General features: G+C 29.0%; 1 protein-coding gene across 1 annotated transcript; it reads left to right on the plus strand.

Annotated features, from left to right (window-relative positions):
• Positions 12,959-14,918, plus strand: LOC104779548 (NADH dehydrogenase [ubiquinone] 1 beta subcomplex subunit 7-like). Its single transcript, XM_010503912.2, has 2 exons — positions 12,959-13,391; positions 14,699-14,918. The coding sequence occupies exon 1, from the start codon at positions 13,026-13,028 to the stop codon at positions 13,338-13,340; it is 315 nt and encodes a 104-aa protein (XP_010502214.1). The 5' UTR covers positions 12,959-13,025; the 3' UTR covers positions 13,341-13,391; positions 14,699-14,918.

The following is a 19,808-nucleotide window of genomic DNA, read 5'->3' on the forward strand; positions in this document are numbered from 1 at the left end:
GGAACGAAGTTTCGTATTTCCGGAGAAGAAAGATGATGACATGGAATGCTGACGTGGATGATGCGTCTGACGTGGCAAATCAGCCATCAAACAAATTATAACTCAACCTAAATAAAACTCAGCCATCAAACAAATTATAACTCAGTCACAACATGAATAACATTACAGTAATTAAAATATGTAACTCAGCTGAAAATATGTAACTCAGCCGTATCATTGAATAAGTCAGCCGTAACTGAATAATATTCTAGTAATTAATCTTTTGTTACTAAGTCAGCCGTGAAATGGCCGAGTTGTACGATAAGTCAGCCTATCACGGCTGAGTTATAGTTTTTAACCATAACTCAGCCAAAACTACATCTCATAAGTCAACTGTTTTCATAACTCAGCCACCCGGAAAAAATTAATTCAGCCGTGTCGTAGTGATAACTCAGCCAAAATTTTGACAATTCAACCATCGGGTGAAAACTCAGCCGTAAGGACGGCTGAGTTTGAGCATAACTCAGCTAGATTTTAATAAGTCAGCCGTAACGCTTGGCTGAGTTATGCTCTAAGTCAGCCGTTTGCTCTTACGCAAATGTTTTTTCCATAAATCAGCCGCAACATACCTATAACTCAGCCGTCATTACCTCTATAACGCATTACGGCTGAGTTATTTGATACATGTCAGCGATTTCTGATGTGGCGTATGACATGGCAATGACATTTTTGTAATTACGTTTTTCCGGTAAACAAAGGCACGCTGGTTATTTTGAAAATATCCAAAATATTTTAGTAATAAAATCTTTTTCTGTAGATTCTGGTAATATTACCTAAAATGTATAACATTTAAGTAAATCTCCCAACAAACCATGACAAAGTTTTTGTGTATACAGTAAAATCTCTATAAATTAATAATGTTGGGATTGCAAAAATTTATTAATTTATAGAGCTTTTATTTTATCGATAAATTAATAATTATTAATTTATAGAGAGATTGTCTATTTTTGGTAATTTAAAAAAAAATTAAAATTAAGTTTTAATTGTTATAAATAATATTTTTATATAATCAATTATAAGGAAAATAACAATTCTCTTGTTTTGAAAAGAAAACTAAAAGTTTTTGATATACTAAAAATATTAGAAATGAGGTCTAACAAAAACTAATGTTCATATATATACATATATTTGATAATTTATATAATTATTAATTTATACTATTGTTGGGACCATATATTTAAAAGGATTTTCAAAAAAATATATATTTTATTTTATTATATTATCGAATTATGTTCAAAATTACACTGGTCCCCAATTTGGGACCAGAGAAATTTATTAATTTAGAGAAGATATTAATTTATCGAGTATTAATTTATAGAGGTTTGACTGTATATTGCCATAGGTTTTCATTTACTTTCATAATTTATTTAGTGATACTATTAAGTTCAACAGATTAGTCAACACAACAAATTTAATGGGGATGCATGCATGTTAAGAGTGAAAACTAAACATAACTTTTTTTTTTTGGCAAACACACAAAAACCAAAGAAAGAGGCAAAATCCATACTATAAGCCAAATTCAATTACGACATTAGTTGCTTTAACAGGTCTTCTGGTTAACCTCAATATTACTAAAACCCAAAACCTGAACCAGATAAAAGAAACCAAACAAAACCATTTCAAATTGAAGAGAACGAATTGTATAATAGATAAATATAATATGTTCATAACTCAAAAAACCCAAAATCAAAAATCAGATTTGACACTTCACTAAATTATCCAACCTTAAATTACTTCCTACTTGTACCAGTGAAATACTATATAGTATTTATGTAATAAAAAGTATACTAAAAATTTGAAACCATACTTTGTATTCATTTGGAATCAAAAAATTAACTTACGTCGGTTTCCTTGGTTGATCACGCCTCTTATAACGCCCACCTCGTCGCACTAATCCAAATCTATTTTCTTTTACATTTGGCGGGATATCTTATTATATAAAGTTCAATGTCAAATTTACTAATTAATAAGATTGTGACAAGTGTCAATTGTATCATTCAGATGTTGACATATGTCAAAATTACTAATCAACAAGATCGTGACACGTGTTAATTGTATCATTCAGATGTTGACACATGTCAATTCTAAGATTATGACAAGTGTCAATTGTATCATTCAGATGTTGACACATATCAAAATTACTCATCAACAAAATCGTGACACGTGTCAATTCTAAATTTATTAAAACTTTAAAAAATAAAAAGTGTCAATTGTATCATTCAGATGTTGACACATGTTAAAATTACTCATCAACAAAAACGTGACCCATGTCAATTCTAAATTTATTAAAACTTTAAAAAATAAAAAGTGTCAATTGTATCATTCAGATGTTGACACATGTCAAAATTACTAATCAACAAGATCGTGACACGTGTTAATTGTATCATTCAGATGTTGACACATGTCAATTCTAAGATCGTGACAAGTGTCAATTGTATCATTCAGATGTTGACACAAGTAAAATGGAGAAAATAAAACCTAATTTTATTTAAAATCTTTTAAAGAATTTTTTTTTTTTTGTAAACTTCCAAATGTAAAACAAAAGTTTTGTTTTTAACAGTTTTAAAAATATTAAAAGGCATTTATAAGAAAATTATAAAAATTAGACAGTTTTAAAATTTAGAAAAGATCGTTATAATGAAATTATATATATATATTTTTGTAACTAGATATATGTTAAATTATAGGTTATTTAATGTGTTCATAAAGACAATTTGTTGGTAGTAGTAAAGACTAAAGATTATATTTTAACAGTAAAATATATTTCTGTGTACAAATACACTTTTAGTGGTAAGGTAGATAGTAGATTTGTAAATGGATATACATTAGTATATTATAGCAAAAAAAACTATTTTCTATAACTAAAAGTTTATCTCTTTACTTTTATACATTGTTTTTACTTACAAAAAGAATTAAATATATATTCTTTGTTAAATTAAATTTTATTTTAATAACTTGGACTCATCTACAACTATTCTCTTTAACTAAAGGTGTATCTATTTACTTTTTTTTTAACCAAACAATAAATTAAAATAAAATTATTCGGTTAGTTACCCAAGCTGGAGGAAAGGAGTTTACAAAGGAAACTTCAGAGATAAGAGAATGCGAAGCACAAACAAGACAATCTGCCTTCGTATTTGACGCACGCGGGATCCAAGAGATGGAGAATAGTGGGAAGGACTCCAGCGGGTTAAACTCATCGAGCAGGTTGGAGAAAGACGACAAATCTTTTAGGAGACTACACCATAGTGAATAACTCAGCACAATCAATCTCGAAATGTTGACAAGCGATCCTGCAGCACGTATCCACTCCATGGTCCACAACAACGCTTTTAACTCCGAATGTAGGGGGAGGGGCTCTGTCTTAGACACTTAACCCCAAACAAGGTTCGCTCCTCATCAACGCAACACCACCAGCCCAATCCTGAATGAACATTGGTTGTTTTCCAAGAACCATCAATCTGACAACAAGGTAAATAAACCTCGACATCTGAAAACAGAGATGGAGCTGACATGACCACCGTAAAAGAGAGTGCATCTTCCCATGCTAACTTATCTCCCAAATCCTGAGCAATTATATCATTCGCCTCGATCTCTAAACTTTAAAAAACTTTTTTTTATTTATGACCTTTCAAATTGCCCATAAAATTTATGGTAACTGAAGAAGTTGATCAGGATCACCCTATTGAGAGACACCCTTCCAGAAAACAAAATCCAAATTCGAGTACACCGACTCATGTGGAAAACTCTCTGACAAGACCGGAATCGGAGATAAATCCCAAACTTCACAAGAGCGAGGGCTTTCAAAGAAAACATGATTAATAGTCCCAACCGCAGAGTCACACCTTTTACACCAAATATCACATTGGGCATCTCGGTGTATCTATTTACTTTTATAGATAGTTTTTACTTACTAAAAATATTTAATTTATATTTTTTGTTAAATTTAATTTTATTTTAAAAACTCTAAATCCGCACATTGGGCGGTCCTAATCTAGTCATGTATACAAACACATAATAACAGAAAACATATTAATTATATAGTTTTGACAAAAATAAAATAAAAATCCCCTTTTTAATAAAAGAGAAGTACACAACATAGTTTTTTGTAGATTTTATATTTTTAATAAATGGTTACAAATGGTTACAAATAGTTTATAGATATGTTATAGATTAATCCATATATTAATATGAATGGTTACACCTAAATATTAGGGAAATTCCTGAAAGAAGTATTTTCTTAATGGTGGTGAATGATGAAAGTATGCAATGGTTAGATATGAATGGAATGATGGATGGGTGTTTCAATTCCCCTTATGCTGTTGCAGTATAAGAGGTATCAATCCTAAATGAGTGTTTGTGAACAATTAAGATATGCATATGAATCTAAGTTAAGACAAATGTGAAGATTGTTTGTCACTAACAATCCTAAGATGGAAATGTAAAATGCAGAAAATAAACTACAAGAACTAAGAACTAGATGCAAATGAAACTGAATGATTGTAACAGTAATGAAGCAAGAACAGAAGTAGGAACTACTACTAATGAACTAATGCAAGACAGGTAATGAACTGAAAACTAAATGAATGCAACTAAAATGAAACAGGAATGAAACATGACAATCACAAATCATAAACAAGAATTCTGGGGATGAACTCGAGCAAGCACTCGACCGAGTGTAGGTCGAGTACAGGGTCGAGCTAGAATAATCCGGAAAACAGAGCAATGCTAGAAAAACAGAGCAACACAAGAACGAATCAAACAACAAGCAAGCAACAGGATTAAGACTAAGATATCAATAAACAAAGAAGGCCTTGAGGAGGGATTCATGGGCTAGACTAATGAATGAGGCTATCACACTTTGGCCAACAAATCTCAAGCAAAGCTTTGAGCTAATCTCTAGACACATTAATCTAAGACAAGCTTCTTCCACTCTCATGGCAAGAATCAATCAAACCTATGCATCTCTAGACTTGTTCTCACAAAGTAAAGAATCTACACAAGCAGGCATTAAGCAATATGTCTCATACCAAGCAAAACCTCTAATCTCTTAGCAAGCAAGATGGTAAGCTCTAGATCTAGCCTTATCTATGCCTCTTAAACATTGGTGTGATGCTAAGAAGCTTAAGATCAGATCCTACCCTCTCAGATATAGGATCAGCATTAAGAACATCTACCCTAGAAGAGATCTACAACAATCAAGCTTGACCAAAGCAAACAAACCTCAAACAAAGCCTAGCCTAACCCATCCTCAAGATCCTAAGGAAACTACTCACAACAATACATGATGAACAAAGTCAAAAACCCAGAAAATATTGAAACTTGCATTATCAGAAAGATGAAACAAATATCTTCAATATTAATGAAAGGATCAAACTCAAATTCTCAATATTAAGAAAGTTATGAAACCAACAATATTGAGGAATTTAGTCTTTTTCAAGTACAAAATCTAAGAAAAATAAAAGTGCAAAAGGAATAATTCCCAAAAAGGGTAAAACTAGGTTTTGAGAATATCTAAAAAGCTGGATCCCTTGGTAGCTGCAGGTACAAGGCTTTATATAGGAGATGAGGTGGAAGCCCTAAAAATACAAAAAGTCAAAGTAGTCAACGGCTCGGTCAACTCGACCAGTGCTCGGTCGAGTGGCTTGGTCGAGCTGGCTTCTCTCGTGCAATCTCCACTCGGTCGAGTCCTCCTCAGCACACGGTCGAGTCCTCCTCAGCACACGGTCGAGTGTCTGGTCGAGTGTGCGGTCGAGTTGGACTCTGGACCTTGGTTCTTCAGCCTTAACTCCCTTGTTTCCTCCTCATGATTGCTTCACATCTCTTCTCCATTGCTTTCATGCTCCTTAAGCTCCAAAATCACCTGTTTATGCATGAAAAGATGCAAATGCAATGCAACTAAACTCTAATGCATGATTGGTCCTAAAGCTATGCAATAATGGTTAAAATGGATAGCAAAAGATGCAAAAGATGTGAATAAACTAAGGGAAAACAAGGTAAAATATATGAACATCAATTCCAAATTGATAATTGATATATTAATGGTAACAAATAAAATCATGGATATTCCAAACTGTATTTTTGGAAGATTTTAGTCTTATGTCACGTTGTTTCCAAAGATCTCTAAACACAATATTACAAATTTATTTTCCACAGATTTTATCGATAGACCATAAAGTTAACCAAAGATAGATTACGAAATTGATAGATTGATTGGTTACAAGTTGAATAGTGGGTTACAAGATAGATAACGAAATAAAATTTAATCAATGCTATAGCACGGGTAATTATCTAGAATCATTAACAATATAAAACTTACATAATAGGTATTTTTTTCAAGCCTTCATATTTAGCATATGATTTTATTGGATAATGTTTTATCCAAAAAAAACTTTTAAAAGCAATGACATAAATTATATTTTACGTAGCGTAGCGTCAATCAAGAGGGAATTTTCATTATTCCCCAGCTAGGTTTTAGACCAAAATGAATTAAATTTAAATTTAAATTTAAAATAGCCCAACACCTTAGCTTTGACCATAACATAATTATTGTTACTATTTTTTTTTTCTTTTTTTTCAACCATTGGACCACAACTAGCCGCCTTATTAGCCAAATTTCTATATTCGTAGGAACCGAGACTCGATCCCGGGTATGATGGTGCCTTATATAATTAGACTTAACTCCTGCCACTGCATTAAGGTCACTTCACAAATAATGTTACTATTTTTTTTTCTCATTTTTGCTTTTTTATTTTATTTTGTAGGGTTTCGTGTTAAACTTTCTGATTTCAATAAATCAACAATGGTTTTAAGAAAAAGTTTAGTGGTCGATTAGACAATGGGACAGAATACTAATGGAAAAAATGCCACAAAAATCCGAATTTATTTTTATTTGGACGTTTAATATCCAATGATTTTGAATTGGAAAAAAATACATCAAATCATAATAATGTGTCATTTAAAATCCAAAATAATAAGTGTTGTTATTTTCATACCTACGATTTTTCAACAAAATAAAAATTCCAATTTTACCCGATTAGGCGATTATCTAATTAATTATTAATTTTTAATATAAAATTCTCGGTTTTCTGTTGACCATATCAAACTGGGAATTAATCCCGGTTATCACTTCTCTCTTCTTCCTCCTCCTCTTTCTCTCTTCTTCCCCCTCGTCTTGTTTCTCGAAATTTTCTATTTTTTTAAACAAGAAGGTATCAGAGAGGTGATAACGTTTGCAGTGACAACAATTATAATATTCAAAGGTATCAATCAGATTTTGCTCTGAATTTTTTTTTTTTTTTATAACATCTCTCTCTTTTTCTTTTTTAATTTCGTTTTTGTGTTCTTTGTAGCAGCAGCCTAGAAACTTAAAAAAAAATGAATTGACCGTGTGCATGTTTCTGTGTTCGTGCTTGGTCTGAATCTGACGAAACCAAAAAGAAAAAAATCTGGAATTCAGACAATATCAAAACAGAAAAGAAATCGAATTTGTCATAGGATGTTTGAGATCCAAAGCAGACGTTATTTGACAATGGAACTCCAATCTCAAATTCTGATTCTCCGTCCGAACAACGACGCTAAACGAGCCAACATCGTCGTAAGTTTTAGGATTTGTACGGCTTCACCGTCGAAGGAGATGAAACGACGCCGATTAGAGAGAAGAGAAGAAGAACGAGAAGTTGAGAACCGGGTTTAATCTCGGTTTAATATGGTTAACACAAAACCAAGATTTTTTATATTAAAAATTAATAACTAATTAGATAACCAGGGTAAAATTGGAATTTTGATTTTGTTGGAAATTCGTAGATATGAAAATAACAACACTTATTATTTTAGGTTTTAAATGACACATTTTTATAATTTGATGTATTTTTTTTCCAATCTAAAACCATTAGATATTAAACGTCTAAATAAAAATAACTTCGGGTTTTTTTTGGTATTTTTTCCGAATCATATATATAAAAGTAGAGTTCTGATCTCTCCTTATTGGTCAATTTGATATTTAATGTTTTAAAATATAATATTTATTTTTAATTAAACTTAAAATTCAACGCATTTAATCATATATATAAATTCATACTTTAATTTCACTAATTACTACTAATTTGTAACTGAAATTAAATAAATTATGAATTGACTATTGTTTTACTCAATTCATTTTTAATTAAACACACTATCAATTAAAATTATAACTCCTCTAATTAAATTATTTTAGAAATAACTTCTATCACTACAAATACTATAAATAACCATTCCCACATCCTCCTCCACCATATCTCAAATTCTAAATACTTTTTTTTTTTGTTTTTTTTTGTTTTTATGTTTTTGCATGGGTAGAAAACTCATTGTAAGTGTTTTTTTTTTTACAACTCATTGTAAGTGTTTAATTATATATTTTGTTGGATATCCCCTATATATTATTAATAGAGAAACATTTTGGCAAAAAAGCTGATATGTCAGCATTATAGAGCTCAGTGCAGAATATATAAATTAACCCTCAAACATCAACTTATTTACAAATGTTTGCCACTGTAATTATTTAAAACAAAATTAATAAGAAAATAATGACACCTACACAAGCCTATTGAACGCATAATCTCTACTACCCCTATAAATACATTCGTCTCATAAATAAGGTATACATCGTCACCCACGATCATCACCAAACAACTCCAAAAAATATGCCTTCTAATTTCAATTAAGAAGTTATTATTTTTTATTAATGATTATAGATAGATATTTTCGGTTCCATGTTTCCTTGATTATAGATGTAAATCAACCCGCATATCATGTTGAAAAATTAGCAAAACCAAATTTAAAATCATACTAACCTTAGATATAGCAAACTTAATCCTTGAATAACTTGGCAAATTTGTTCAAAAAAAAAAAAAAAAGAATAACTTGGCAAATAAATATATGACATAAATAATAACCGAAACAAATATACTCCACACAGATAATTCAGTTATATAGAGAAAACATAATCTTTGATTCGCATAAAAAAATGAATAATATAATAACAGAAACAAAATTTTTTGATTTGCTGACTAACACTTTGCCCAAAAAAACAGACGACTAATATTTCATCTAAGATTGAAAGTAGTACCCCTATATAAACGTATACATCCATTCCTATCATTTCCAACAGTTAACCAACCAAACTTATTGAAAGTTAATAACCACTCAAACTTTTAGTGTCTCATGGCTACTTTCAACAATGTGTCCAATTTAAAACCATTCAAAAACATGTGGAAAAACAAGGTTAAGATAATACTCAGCTACCATGGGTGAAACCATTGAAATGATCTCCATTAAGCTAAAGTTAGTTTCGTTTTCTCTACTTAACTTACGTTTTCATTTATAGTCGTAAATCATATACTTTTATAATATACCTGCTTTTCTTAAGAATCGTTGTCTCTTAAATTTCCAGTGTAAAAATTAATATTTTTTGGTCAAGATAAATATATTACTTTATACTAATTGTTTTGTTGTTTTCCCAAACTTTCTCAGGGGGACAAAATTCAAGCTACCATAAAAAATGCTCTCACCGGAACTTTTAGGTACCAACTTACAGAAGGGGATTAAGTTTAACAGTGGATCATTCATATCTTTTGTTTTAATACTCAATTATAAATCAATTCTACATTTAATATCTATACAGATTCAAGAGTCTGATTTAATCCCTACTGAGGTGGCAAATGTCGTGGGCAAAACTTATCTATTTAAGATGGCAATTGAGAAGGAGCATATTGTCTACAAACATTACACTTATAAAGTGTTGAAGATAATCACCAATGGTGAACTGATCAATGAGTTTTCTGACAAAGACTCACAACAGGTTGGTGTTAAGTACTCTTTAAATTTGTTTGAACAAACTAATATGACCCGTATAGAATATAAGAAGCTAATAACATTCTGTAATGTTTTTCTAAACGTAGGAAACCATTGACACAATTGGGCGTTTGGCTGGTAACAAACCTATCCATTACTATTTAGTTTTCATTTATGTGATAAATTCCAATCGAAAAAACCCAAACTACAAATACAATAACCCTATACATATTTTTTATTAACAACTAAATATGAAAGAATAATAATATGAATATTATTATTTAAAGAAATAACAAAGATAAAAAACAAGATTTGCAGTTCACACCCGCGCGAGACGCGGGTCCACTACCTAGTATCTTATATTGTGTTTTCAATTTTATTTTATTTTTTTATGTATTGTTTCCTTTCTTATTATTTTTAATTTTAAATTACATATGATAATAAAAAAAAATTACATTACATATGTATAATAAAAATTTGATGGCTATACAAAAAAATATCATGCAGATTCTAAAAATTATTAATTTTGATCATTTCACAATAAGATAATCAAACTAAAGAAATCATCTTTATTCTTTATCTAGATATTTGATTATTTCTTACATATTTATTTTATTTGTAAAAGTATGCAATATTTTAAGAAAATAAACTATTGTAATACAATAATGAAATTAATTTTCTTTAATTCTCTCTAAGCTCTAAAAAAATGTAATACATATATTTAGTTCTTGTGATCCAACATATAATTATATGAAGCTCTTGATTGTACTTCATATGATTTCATAGGGAATACATTTAATTTGTTACATACAAAATAATTTGGATTTTAATTATTTTACTCTTTAGTTTTTTTTCAGCATTAGCTCTTTAGTTTATGTATTAGTTTATATCATAGTAAATAATCATTTTTACACACACATATATATATACATAAAAATATATAATTTGTTCAATTTTCTCTTTATTGGTCAATGTGCTCTTTAATGTTTTAAAATATAATATTTCTTTTTAATTAAACTTAAAATTCAACTCATGTAATTATATACATAAATTCATACTTTAAATTTACTACTTACTACTAAAATGTAACTGAAATTACATAAATTGTGAATTGACTATTGTTTTCCTACATTTATTTTCAATTAAACACACTATCAATTATAATTGTAACTCCTCTAATTAAATTATTTTAGAAATATAACTTCTATCACTTCAAATCCTATAAATAATGATTCTCACATCCTCCTCCACTATATGTCAAATTCTAAATATTTTCTTTCTTTTGTTTATGTTTTTGCATGGGTTGAAAACTCATTGTAAGTGTTTAGTTATATACTTAGTTGGATATATCTTATATTGAGTTTTCAAATTTTTTTTGTTTGTTTTATGTATTGCTTCATTCTTTCTTTGTTTTCTTATTATTTTAATTTTAAACTACATATGTATAATAAAATTTGATGGCTATACAAAAAAAACTTATCATGTATATTCAAAAATAATATTAATTTTGATCATTGCACAGTAAGATAATCAAGCTAAAGAAATCATCTATATAGGGAATGTACTTAATCTATATAAACAACTTAAACTGATTTGGATTTTAATTATTTAACTCTTTAGTTTATGTAGCAATTCATATGATTTTATAGGGAATGTATTTAATTTATATTAAAAAATTAAACTGATTTGGATTTTAATTATTCAACTCTTTAGTTTATGTATTAGAACATAAACTAAATTATTGAATATCATAGTATATACTCATTTTTATTATGTACAATATACAGTATTTGTTTTACCTTGAATAGTCGAAAATATCAAACAAAACTAGGGGCATTTGCATAAATACCCTTTTTACTATACCTTTTTGCGAAATACAATTTTTGTTCTTCATTTTCAATAATACTTTTTTTAATACTCTCTCTGTTACATAAAGAGTGTCATTTTGACATAATGCACACAAATTAAGAAAATTATCTAAATTTCTGTTTTACCCTTAATAAATGCACTTAAATTTTTGCTCTTTCTAATTAATTACCTCAAATTATAAGGATAAAAGAGAATTTAATCTTTAAAACTGCATTAAAAACATAAAATGACACTCTTTTTGTAACAAAAAAGATGTGTCAAAATGACACTCTTTGTGAAACGGAGGGAGTATATAACATAACTAAATTTTAACCCTAAACTCTAAATACTAAACTCTACCCCCTCAAAACTATATCCTACATCTAAAATAGAAAATCCAAATCAAAATAAAAAAATTTTAGAAGTTAATTTAACACATTATAATTGTGTGAAAGAGAACAAAAATGAAAATAACCAAAAAATTGGTAGTTTTGAAAAAGGGTATCAACAAAATGGTATTTCTAACATTATTATCTCATAAAGAGGTCTATTATGCAGGCTGAACAATAAAAAATAATTTTTTTTTTGATAAATATGTATATATAGTTATATTGAAATACTTTATATAATTTGATATTGTAATGATTTGAATAAATAAAAGTTGATTATTGAATTTAGGAAATTTATTTGTTATATATATATATAGAATTTCAAACCTCTTTTCTAATACCACTTTTGAAAACTACGCCTTTTAAAAAAACTTTATTAAAAATGCTACAAAAAACTGAAATACGTGTAATCTTAGAAAAATATACATAAACTATCTATAGATATATGTGTGTGTAAAATTTTATATATATTTTATAAATACCTTTTAAAAACCTTTCAAAACCTTATAAATTTGACAAAAAAAAACCTTATAAATATTTGGATCCAGTCTCTAAGTAGTATGTACTATCTAGAAATATCTTATAAATCTTATAAAACTTTATAATTTTACATATTTAAAAATGGATAGATGAGAGAGATATTTCTAAAAATATTGGCAAACTTTATAATTATTAAATTAATTAATATAATTAATACAGCATTCCGCGCATATTTTACCTGTATAAAATAAAGAGAAACTATAAAAAAAAAAATCGGGCTTAGTAAATCAAATGGGCTTTTCAGATTAATAAGCCCATTTAAAATGACCCGGAACTAAAGAATCTGACTAACTCCTGGTCAAATCAAATCGGAGAAAGTGAAAAAAAAAAAAAATCAGAGTATTGTTGTTTGTTGAGGTTTGGGGATCGAGAAAAAAAATGGAGGTTCCAGGTTCATCGAAGAAGATGATCGCAACGCAGGAAGAGATGTCTGCAGCTAAAATACCGCTGGGTTCAAGAGATCAGTGCGCTCATCTGTTGATTCCTCTCAACAAGTGTCGTCAGGCTGAGTTTTTCCTCCCGTGGAAATGCGAAGACGAGCGTCACGTTTACGAGAAGTGCGAGTACGAGCTTGTCATGGAGAGGATGCTCGCGATGAAGAAGATCCGTGAGGAAGAAGCTTTGGCTAAAAAGAATAAAGTACAAGGGAGCGGGAGCGGTGTCCCTCTTATCCCTAAAACTGCTAATGCTTAGCCCCTCGATTTGATTCGATTCCTTCTCCGATTTGCCGATTCCAGATTTCAGGTGAGTCTATATAGCTCTTGCTGGCTTTTGCTTTAATCGGAAACTTGTGTGTATGTTTTTGTATGCTCGATTCGATTGGTTTGTGTCCTCTGCAACATGTTCGATTTAGGGTTTCCATTGGGGATAAATGAGATTGGTAATGCATTATCTTGGTTTTGAATTGTAATTTCTCCATTTTCCTACTGTGATTGCTCCAGTTTTGCCTCTCGTGTGAACAACATTGACCACATTTGGATTCTATATCTTGAACAATCGTGCTGTATCAATCATGTTATAGGGAAATGTCTGGACTTTTACTTGTTTTTGGAAACCATCTCTATGATATCTGAAGTTTGGATAAGGATAATTCCATCATTGACTAAGATTGTCTGCAGATTTTGTTTCATTAGTCTTGAAAGAGTTCCTGTTGTTTCCTTCTCATTCAAAGCTTAATAAATTAGTCTTATAAGTACTCAGTATAGCACTAGTTTCCTGAAACCTCTAGCTACTTGTTTATTAATAAGAGGATTTAAGTGTGTTTCACACTGGTTAACAGGACATAGTTCAATTCGTTAGACTATATAATCTTTTTCAGTTTACAACTTGTTTTGCTTGGTGTATGTTCTATGAACTTGTAAATAGTGTCTCAGCAATCATGTTTAGCGTTTTTTATAGTTGTCACTTTGTGTTACAAACCCTTAAAAGGATACAACAGTGTTTCACTGATTAACTAGACATAACTCAATTCGTTAGACTATGTCTTTTTTGTTCGATTTATGTTCTCTCACTTCTAGGCTTTGAACTTCTTATGCTTGATCTATATCTTTAGTGAACTTGTAAATTGTGTCTCAGATATTCATGGGCTAAGAATAGGTACAGTCACTTTGTGTTACTTATAAATCCTTAAGAAGCATTGCAAAATGACATCACCAACTACTAACTTACCTGTGCCTGAAGATCTTCTGCTTTATTGATTCTGCAAGAGATACACTTGTTGATCTGGTGGATATTTATATACAGATATTTATGTCACAACAGCTACAGAAAAGATTCCCTTGGACCTTCTAGTTCTCACTTGCCATTGAGTATTCTTGCATGCTTGTGTGATTCTTTCCTTTTTCATATCGTTCTTATGTGCTCACTACTTGTTCATTGTATATTGCCAATATGATTTGACACCAATGAGTGTCTCTCTGTTCTAAAGACAGACCGCTAAATGTATTTTTGTCTAAGATTCTCAACATTTCAATGATTTTGTTTCTTCTGATTTGATTCTTTATTCTCATTCTTCTGAGTCCTAATTCACACTCTGAAATATATTTGGACAGGGATTCTCTGGAACTGTGAAGAAGTTGGGGCTCTGCTTTTTCAATCTTTTTCTTCTTGTTAGTGATGAAAAAAAATTGTTGCTACATTTTCAGATGTGAATGTTCAAAGATTCTCTTATCTTGTTTTTGTTTTTTCTCTTGTTAACTCTGATGAGGGGTTTGGTTTCCCCACAAAAAAAAAAATAAGATGCAAAACTCATCTTTTTGTTTGGTTTCCCAATCTTTAATCTTTGATATGAAGAAGACTTATGAGATCGAAAGGATTCTTTTGCCAAATGAAAAAGCTCAATAAATTGCTTACAGAACCAAATCATATATACTACAATGGAAGACCCATCTACGTGGATAAGAAAAGAATGCAAGAGGTTATGTTAAGAAGAAAACATATCAAATCTAATTCCAATCGTTAAGGATGAAAAGTCAAAGAGTTGTTTGGTCCTACTTCCAATAATTATGCACTCACCAATCTAAACCTTTTCACATAACCATGCATGTCTATTTCTATCCATTACGTTTATTACTTGTGTTATTGTGGCCCAACCATTCCCAAATCACACACTTTTAAACAACTCTCTTTCACTTTTGTTTTGTGTTATTCTATAGGTGTGAAAAGCTAATTCTTCTATGTTCTCTCTAGGTGTTTCATGTGGATTACACCTTTTTATATTACTTTTTTTAATCATCGTAAAGAATTTGCCTTGTTCTATGATTGAATTCAATCAATGTGTGAGAAAAATTGACCCAATAAAAAAATAATAATAATAATTAACAATAGTCAAATCTATACTAGTATTGTATATGGTTTGGTAAGATTTCCAAATTTTTTCCACTCACAAGAAAAAAAAAGAGAATGTTATGGTTTTATAGTCCAGAAGCCAGTTGGGTTACATTATCTTACATATATCTATATATACATTTTGCAAGTACATTTAGCAAATAAATCATGAACTTGCCACCTATTTACAAGACTGTCATTGTATTTAATAATTTTAATTTATAATTTATTATTTGTTAAATTATGATTAGGTTTCAAACAAAATTAGTGTAATATACGATTCTCTTCCAAAATTTTCGCTCTCTTTAATTACGAATTTCTTTCTATATATGATTTATATATATGGCAATCAATCTTTATTACTCTTCTTATTTCTTCTAATTAGATCTTTCCATATATTGCTAAGACTCGGTGTGAAACAAACAATCGACATTAATTTACTTTCGAAATATCTGCAAAAAAGGAAACCAATATTAGATCTTTCCATATATTGCTAAGAGTCGGTTTCAAATTCTGTTTTATTCTTTTTTTGGAAATTGTAATATATTGTCAAAATAAACGTTACTAGCATATTCTATTATATATGTTTAAACCAATTAATTTTGTTTCAAAAATTTTATTTGGTGAAGATTTTTTTCAACTTCGTCATCAAGATTTTCGTTCCCTCTCAAAATACTATAAATAAGACTCAACATCTAAACTCACTAAACACGATAAACACTTCCTCTATAGCAAAAGCAAGCAAAATTTAATTACTCTAATGGCAATATTTTATCATCTTCGTTTGAAGTATATTTTATCGTCTATAATATTGTTTTGTTAATCTATGTTAATTTATGATAATTTTTGTTTTTAGTTCTAATTTTTATGTTTGAGTAGCAATCGAGTTATAAAGATCATGTATCCACCTAATTATGCTTTCTTAATCCTAAAGTTTGTTACTATCAGGGATAAATGAGGTACTAACCATTTTCATGTGTCCTATATGAAATCGAACGTTGCTTCTTCATTTAACGCTCCAATCTGAATTATTAATTTAGAAGTTATCACTTGTGATAATGTTTTGCTCCCGCTTGAGAACATATTATTAATCTCTTCTTGAACTAACTTTCAAACTCTGTAATTATATTAATCATTGATGGTAGTAATTGTCCATCTTCATAACAAGATTATATATTAAAGCAAGTGGTAATATTATTTATAACAAGATTATATATTATAACAAAAACGTAAAGTAAGACTCTATGTAAAGTAATGTACACCAACGTAAACATATAATTAGATGGTTCATTTGTTTTACCAGATCCTATAGTGTATAATTTCATGTTTCAAATGCATTTACTAAATTAAATTGTTTATCATCCAAAAAAAACGACTTACTTTCTCAAATTTAGACTTTAGTTAAAATATTTACGCAAACAGTCATTATTATTAACTAACCATTCTAACTATAGCATGCTGAGGATGATGATTGGCTGCGTCTACTTAGTTTGTTGTTAAGGGTCACCTACACAACGACAACATTTTATTAACATAGTTACTAGCCATGTCTCCTTAGCTTGGAAATATGTGGTGCACTTTATTTTGTTGTGATTTAACGGGTCACCTACGAATAAAAATCATTTATTTACATAGATATGAGTCATTATCATGTTTATTTATTTACAAATCAGCCCCAATTTTAAAAATGTGTGTTTTTTAAAAATGCAATCTTTGTTCCCAAAATTCGTCTATTACAGAGTATATGAGACAAATAAAAATTTCTAATACGAATATACTCATATTTTTGGCAACAAAGGTGTCGGAAAAGGAGTCGCCCAGAGTAGAAACCGAAACTCGCCGGGGCTTCGTCGGATTTTACCAAAACTAACAACTCTTCGTCTAATATTTTTTTTTACTGACAGAACATAACCATCATCGTATTTACTTAAACAAATCAGAAATATGACTTCTTCATTACAATGATGCTCTTTATTTGCTAATTAAAACTTATTCTGACGTTTAAATCATTTTCAAAATATTAAAATTTTAAAATAATAGGTTACAAATTACTTATATATCAATTTATGGATTAAATCTTTAAAAATACAATAAATTAAATTATTTAACTTTAAAAATAAATCAGGTATTCGTAAAAATGTAACATGTAAAAGTAAAATTTATCTCGTGGGTTACTAAAGTAATTTAAGTAAATACTAAATTAAATGCTTATGCCAAAAAATTGTTTTAAATAAATTTTAGTTCTAAATATCATCTGACGGATTATATAGCAGGACAAATTTGGGTTGATATAAATATAAATTAAAATATTATTAATTCGGTGTTCATCATATCATTATTTTATTAATATCATCTATATTAGAATATTAAATTTTTTAATTAAATTACGATTATGTAAAAAACAAATATCATGCAATATATCACGAATTAACCCTGAAATTAACAATCTAAATACAATTATACAATCTCAAACACTAAACAAAATCAACAAACAATTATAACTTAAAATTTTAAATTTTTATTTTAAGAAAAAATTGCCCCGCGGTGTACCGCGGGTGAAAATCTAGTGTATGTACAAAGTTTTATAATAATATTTTTTTATTTAAACAAAGAGAATTATTGAATGTGGTAAAAGCCATGAATCATGGACCTTCTCCACAGTCAATTACTCATTCAATTTCTCTTGGAGCTATTTGTCTCTGCCAGGCTCATTTAATGTATTATTTATCATTTCCTCCCATTTCTTTTTCTTCTCATTTATTTATCGTATAGTATATAGTACTAACAGTTTTGGCACTTGAACATTCGACTAGACTTTTATTCCATCCATGGAATTTTGTTTTAAGGCAGTTTTTACAATTGATCCCCAATTTGAATATATCAAACTAACAGGTTATAGTATGATTATATCACAGTATTTAGAGAAAAAAATAGTGTTTGATGAAAAGTTATAACTCTACTTGATTATAACATTGTTTCACAAATAAACGCCCATGTGATTACTTTGATCAATGATATGACCTAGGTAGCTTTTTTGTATCATTCGTCTAGTCAATATTATAGATAACATACGCAACTCGTGTGTGTTTGACAAAGCTGATGATTAAATAATTATATTTTAGTTACCGTCTAATCGACCACTAAACTTTTTCTCAAAACCATTGTTTAAAATTCTCTTAAATCATTAAAGCTAATTTTGGCATATACGCAGATAATTCGACGCTTTTATAATAATATAGAGAACGCATCCGTGCTAGAGCACGGGTTGAAATTCTTTTTATTTGTATTGTAATTTTTATATACAATCTAATTTATATGATTTATTTTAAAAATTGTTGTGAATAAAACATTATGCAATAAAATCATCTACTAAAACTGATGGATCCGTGCTAGAGCACAAATTTTTGTAATTTTTACTTAAAGCACTATAAATGTGATTGTTTTATTTGTTTTAAAATTTATTATTTTTAGGGAACACTATGCCATTAAATCATATGTTGAATATGACTTATGGAAATAACGTATATTTTGTATAGATTTTGATCTGCGGTACACCGCGAATTAAGTTATTTGATAAAAAATAATAATTTGTTTGTTAACAGTATATTTGTTTGTTACAGTATTAATTTAATCAACTTAATTAGATATGTCTATTAATTTAATATTAATATTATTAACAAAATAATGAAATGATATTTTACCCGTGTAGCACCGAATTAACAAAAATTTAAATTTATATTAGTATCTACTCAAACACGTCGTGTCATATAACCCCGTCGTGTAATATTTTAACTCGTAGTACACCATGAATTGTAATGTACTAATGTGTATAAACATAATAAGCATCATTATAAGTATGATAAAATTAAAAGACATGAACGGAAAGATGATACCTTATCAAAAGGTAACGATAGATTATTGATCGGTTTATTTTATAGTATAATCGGAAATTAGTCTCAATCCGTGGAAAAGTGATTATTTTTTGAGATTTGTTTGCCTATATATGGTTAACTAAATATTTTTTAGAGATTTTATTTTATTCTTTCAAATAACTTGTTTTAGAAGATCTTAAATCAAGATTAAATCTTTGAAGGATATATTTTTGTGTAAAAGAGAATTAAGATTATTCTCCTAAAATCTTACGAAAATGAAGAGTTACAGATTAAGACTTTCAACGTGATGTAACATATATCTAATACAAATTAATATTAATTGTTTTATAACCTATTTGTAATCTACTATTAAAATTATATAGTCTATAAATTTGAAATTGTGTACTTCTGTTTTATTAAATAGGGGAGGTGCATGAATGAGATGAACGAGAAGAAAGGCAAA

The sequence above is a fragment of the Camelina sativa genome, chromosome 4 (assembly GCF_000633955.1).
Source record: "Camelina sativa cultivar DH55 chromosome 4, Cs, whole genome shotgun sequence".
NCBI classification, from domain to species: Eukaryota; Viridiplantae; Streptophyta; class Magnoliopsida; order Brassicales; family Brassicaceae; genus Camelina; species Camelina sativa.

Coding starts and splice junctions, on each gene's coding strand:
- LOC104779548 (XM_010503912.2), top strand. CDS start 13,026: ATGGAGGTTCCAGGTTCATCGAAGAAGATGATCGCAACGCAGGAAGAG.